General features: G+C 36.8%; 1 protein-coding gene across 1 annotated transcript in view; it reads left to right on the top strand.

The window, feature by feature from the left end:
• LOC122263092 (protein turtle homolog B) overlaps nucleotides 1–5,000 on the top strand; it is a 307,701-nt gene that overhangs the window by 191,272 nt on the left and 111,429 nt on the right. Inside the window, exon 2 of the mRNA XM_086540018.1 lies at nucleotides 3,854–3,986. Coding sequence (XP_086396144.1) covers nucleotides 3,854–3,986 — 133 coding nt within the window. The remainder of the gene's footprint in view (nucleotides 1–3,853; nucleotides 3,987–5,000) is intronic.

The following is a 5,000-nucleotide window of genomic DNA, read 5'->3' as shown; positions in this document are numbered from 1 at the left end:
TGAGAAGAACAACGAAAAGCACTTTGTTCGTGGATCTGTGGATGGCATAGAACTTCAATGAACGTTAGTGCAAGATGACAACGAACTTCAATTATGCCAAGGGTGTGAGTGTTCGCTAATGACTTCATTATCAGGTCCTATCGAGTTTTGTATCTTGATTTATTTTTTCCTTCTCCAGAGATGATTGAAAACCGGATGTTTTCAAGGATGCTTGACATCAGGGAACTAATCAGTGAAATAAAAAATACAAGAATGCGAAATAACTAAAAAGAAAAATTTGCATATCACATCGCATTATTGTAAATAATATGATATGTGTTTATGTGTGTATATATATAAGCATATATATTATATATATTATTATATATATATATATATATATATATATATATTATATATATATATATATATATATATATATATATATATATATATATACATATATATATATATATATATATATATATATATATAATATATATATGGGTATATATATATGTAATATATTATATATATATATATATATATATATATATATATATAGATAGATAGATAGATAGATAGATATATATACACGTATATGTATATATATATTTTTTTTCTTTTTTCTTTTTCTTTTTTTTTTTGTTTCTTATATACATCTTTACACACACACACACACACACACACACACACACACACACACATACACACACACACACACACACACACACACACACATATATATATATGTGTGTGTGTGTGTGTGTGTGTGTGTGAGTGTATGTGTGTGTTTACACACACATATATATATGTGTGTGTGTGTGTGTGTGTGTGTGAGAGTGTGTGTGTGTGTGTGTTTACACACATATATATATATGTGTGTGTGTGTGTGTGCGTGTGCTCATTCAAGTATGCCTTCACTGTCATGTTCTGATGGTGATAATGATAACATACCTTCACGTCATCTTTCCTTGATAATCATTATCTAGTAGACAGACTGCGTACCGTTTGTTAGCTCAGGTTTGTCACGGAATGTCTACTATTACCGAAATAATATACTAGGGGGACAGTGTGATCGCTATGGTACAAAGACATATTATTTCATATTCTATTGCCTTGTCAAGCCATTCTGAGCGGGAAACATGCAATTTCAACTATTATCTTTTATGACATATGATCTAAAACTTTTGAACTCAATGGCAGTTTATATAAGTTGCTATAGAAATTATGACTGTTGCTGTGGGAAAAAAGACATTCAAAGTTGCATATTGCAAATGTTGATAATACTTTTGAGATAAAATTGCTCCACTGCACGAAAAAATAATACTTGGTTTCAGGGGGAAAAATGTGTGTGTATATATATGAATGAGAAAAGAATGAGAATGAGAATACACAAGAAAAAACAAAAAACAAAGTGTATAATAGGTGTAGTAAAGAATGGAAAACATTCACGTGGATAATAGAAAGATCATTAACACGTTCTGCGACAGGACAATTACTACACATAAATACTTTTCTCGTATTTCTTTCTGACTTTTTTTTTTCATCTACTTGTGTATTTTTGTTTTGTCTCTCTTTCTTCCCGGCTTCGGCAGCCTGATTGTCTATCTTCATTTCTGTTTCTGTCTCTCTGATCGTTTTTTTTTTTTTCTTATTGTTTGCTTGTTTGGATATTTGTGCGTCCGCCCGTCTGTCCGTCTGTCTCTCTGTCTGTTTACCTCTCTCTCTCTCTCTCTCTCTCTCTCTCTCTCTCTCTCTCTCTCTCTCTCTCTCTCTCTGCACTTTCCCTTCCGTTTTTCCTCTCCATTTACCCTTCCCTTTTTTCTCTCTCTCCACCACTCTCCCCTTCTTTCTTTCCTCTCTGCCTCTCCCTCTATTTATCAGCGTATCTTATGGAACTTGAGTATCGCTGCAACATTTAGAGGTAAACATCGGCAAGACATGTGAGTAGAAACGAATTGCACCGAGATAAGCGAACAGATGGTTGTCCGTTAAGTAGCTTTTTCTTAACTCGGGCTGTTTAATGTGTTTATGCAAGAGTGTGTGCGTAGATTACACACTCCTTAAGGGCGGTGCGTGCTCTCGTTCCTTAGATGTGAGGAAGCTCTTCGGCAAGAACTTCAGTTAAGTGTACAGGAGTAAACATGGTGTACATGCAGGCACGCCAGCAAGCACACGTTCAACAGATATATATGTAGCGTTTATGGGAAGTTGAGATATAAGAGTGAACGGGGGAGCAGGGAGTGAAATATATACAGAAGATATAGAGTGTGTGTGTGGGGATATAGAGAGATCGGCATATGCATACATAAAGACTGTAAGACTGATTTGGGTGCATTTGATTATAGATTGATAAGCAGAGAGATACAGAAATATAGTTGGCATTCAAACGTATACATCGAAACATGTATATCTATAAACATGGATGTAAATATATAAAACAAAAAAAGAAAAAAAAAGAAAAAAAAGAAACTGGAAGATAAAACTGAACGAAAAGAACTACAGACAAAGTGACAGATGGAAAGGCAGACACAAAGATAAAGACATTTACAAGAAACGAGACAAATGGACAAAGAGACAACACGACAGAGGCAAACAGGAAAGAAGGCTCAAGTGAGATTATTTGATAAATCATAGAGGATAACGGGGAAACAGAGATTGATTGGAAGGAGGGAAAGGCAAAACAGAATAGAGAGAGAGAAAAAAAAAGAAAGAGAGAGAAAGGGGAAGTGAAATATCTGGATCACGGCAGGGGGGGGGGGGGGGGCCAGCGGGAGGGAAATTCCCCTGCTTTCTGTTGATATATTTTTGATTCTCAAGACAAATTGAGGAGAAATTCCGACCCTTCGCGGAATTATCTTTCTATATTTATATTTATGTTTATATATATATCTATTCATCTATCCATCTAACTATCTGTCTGTCTATCTATCTGTCTGTCTTTCAATTCATCTATCTATCTGTCTTTCTATTTATCTATCTATCTATACCTATATCTATATCCTTGTCCATCTCTCTCTCTCTCTCTCTCTCTTTCTCTCTCTCTCTCTCTCTCTCTCTCTCCCTCTCCCTCCCTCTCCCTCCCTCCCTCCCCCCCCACCCTCTCTCTCTCTCTCTCTCTCTCTCTCTCTCTCTCTCTCTCTCTCTCTCTCTCTCTCTCTCCCTCTCCCTCCCCCTCCCCCCCTCTCTCTCCCCCTCTCTTCTCTCTCTCTCTCTCTCTCTCTCTCTCTCTCTCTCTCTCTCTCTCTCTCTCTCTCTCTCTTTCTACCTCTTTCCCCGTCTTTTTTTCTGTTTCTCATTTTCTATCTCTCTCTTTCTCTATCTATTTGTCTGTGTGTACATGTTCTTCTTCTTCAACAGGAAAACATAAATACGGAAAATGGCAAAGGATCAGAATTAGACGATAACGACAATTAGAATGTATGTTGTTTGAATTACGACTCAAAGATAGACTGTATATGTCAGCTGATCGTAATAGTGATAATGATGGTAATGATGAAGATGTTGATGAGGATAGTGATGGTGATGGCGGTGATGATGATGGTGTTGGTTATGGTGGTGGTAATGATGATGATGATGATGATGATGGTGGTGGTGGTGGTAGTGGTAGTGGTGGTGATGGTGATGATTATAATGATGATGCAAGTAATGATAATAGTGATGATAAAGATAACGATAATGATACAAAAAAAAAAATAATAATTACACTAAATAACAGCAATATCACCAACACAGCAACACCACCAAAAACAAGCAAACAAACCCAACACACAACACCACCAACAAAGACCACAACAAAACAACACAACTCAAAACCAAACCAAACCAAAGACCTCACGCCCCCTTTCTTTTTCTTCCCTCACGCCCTTAGGTCCGCTGACGGTGGTTCACGCCCTTGAGATGAGCAAAGTCCTCCTTCCGTGTGATGTGTCGCCGCCCCTGTCCAGTGATGATACAATTCTGGTGCTTTTCTACAGAGGCTCGATTGGAACTCCGATTTTTAGGTGAGTGTGGAGGGTGAAAAAGGAAAAAAGTGAATTATATTTATTGAAAAAAAGGGATAATAATTTCGAAATTTTTGTCTTTTTTTTTAAGAATTCATTTTGTGTTTTGTGTGGATTTTTGGTATTGTGTCGATATGGTTGGATTTTTTTTTTTTTGTCCTTTCATTAAAAAAGAAAAAGGAAAAATGATAATAGCAATGGTGATAGAGTTGATAACGATATCAAAAGTCACAATAAGATTTATGAGAGTAATTATGATAATTACTGATTCGAGTGTTAAAGGCGTTTTTTCTTTTTCTATTTGCTGTTGTTAGTGTCATGTGTGTGCTTTGTTTTTGTTATTCTATGGTTTTGTTTTGTTATTGCTGTTGTTCCTAATAGTCTTACTATCATTATTATTACTAGTATCATTATCATTGGCAATAGTATTAGTAGTAGTGATATCATTATTGTTATTAATATTTTCATTAGTTATTATTGTATACATTACTACTGGCCTTATTACTATCAATCTTATCAACTTTGTCATTATTTTTTTATTTATTTGTGCTGTTTTTGTTATTGTTGCTGCACTTTAAGGGTTCTTTTTTTCATCTTATAAAGTCCTTTAATGTATGTGCCAGCACCTGGTTATTCACCATCCCTTACCCTGCCTTTGCTCTCTCTCTCTCTCTCTCCTCCCACTCCTCCCCCCTTCCCCACCCTCTCTATCCCCTTTTTTTTCTTTCCTCCCCTCCCCCTTCTCCCTCCATTTGCCAGTTCGCCTCTCCATTCCTCTTCCTTTAACCGACTTTACCCCAATTCCCAATTTCCCTCTCTCCCCTTCTTTTCACTGTTCCCTCCCCTCACTCTTTCCACCTCTTCCTCTTTGTCATCTCTCCTTCCTCTTATTTCCCCACCATTTCCCTCTCTCCTTTCCTTATCATCTCTCCCCTTCCCCTGCTCCCTCCCTCTTTCCTTCTCTCTTCCTCTAATCCCTCCTCCAGCATCTTCCCAACCCCCTTTCATTCTCCT

The sequence above is a fragment of the Penaeus japonicus genome, unplaced genomic scaffold (genome assembly GCF_977035675.1).
Source record: "Penaeus japonicus unplaced genomic scaffold, GWHDUDI00000001_assembly GWHDUDI00000009, whole genome shotgun sequence".
NCBI lineage: Eukaryota > Metazoa > Arthropoda > Malacostraca > Decapoda > Penaeidae > Penaeus > Penaeus japonicus.
The sequence above is the reverse complement of the archived record's forward strand: the minus strand, read 5'-3'. Positions and strand labels throughout refer to the sequence as shown.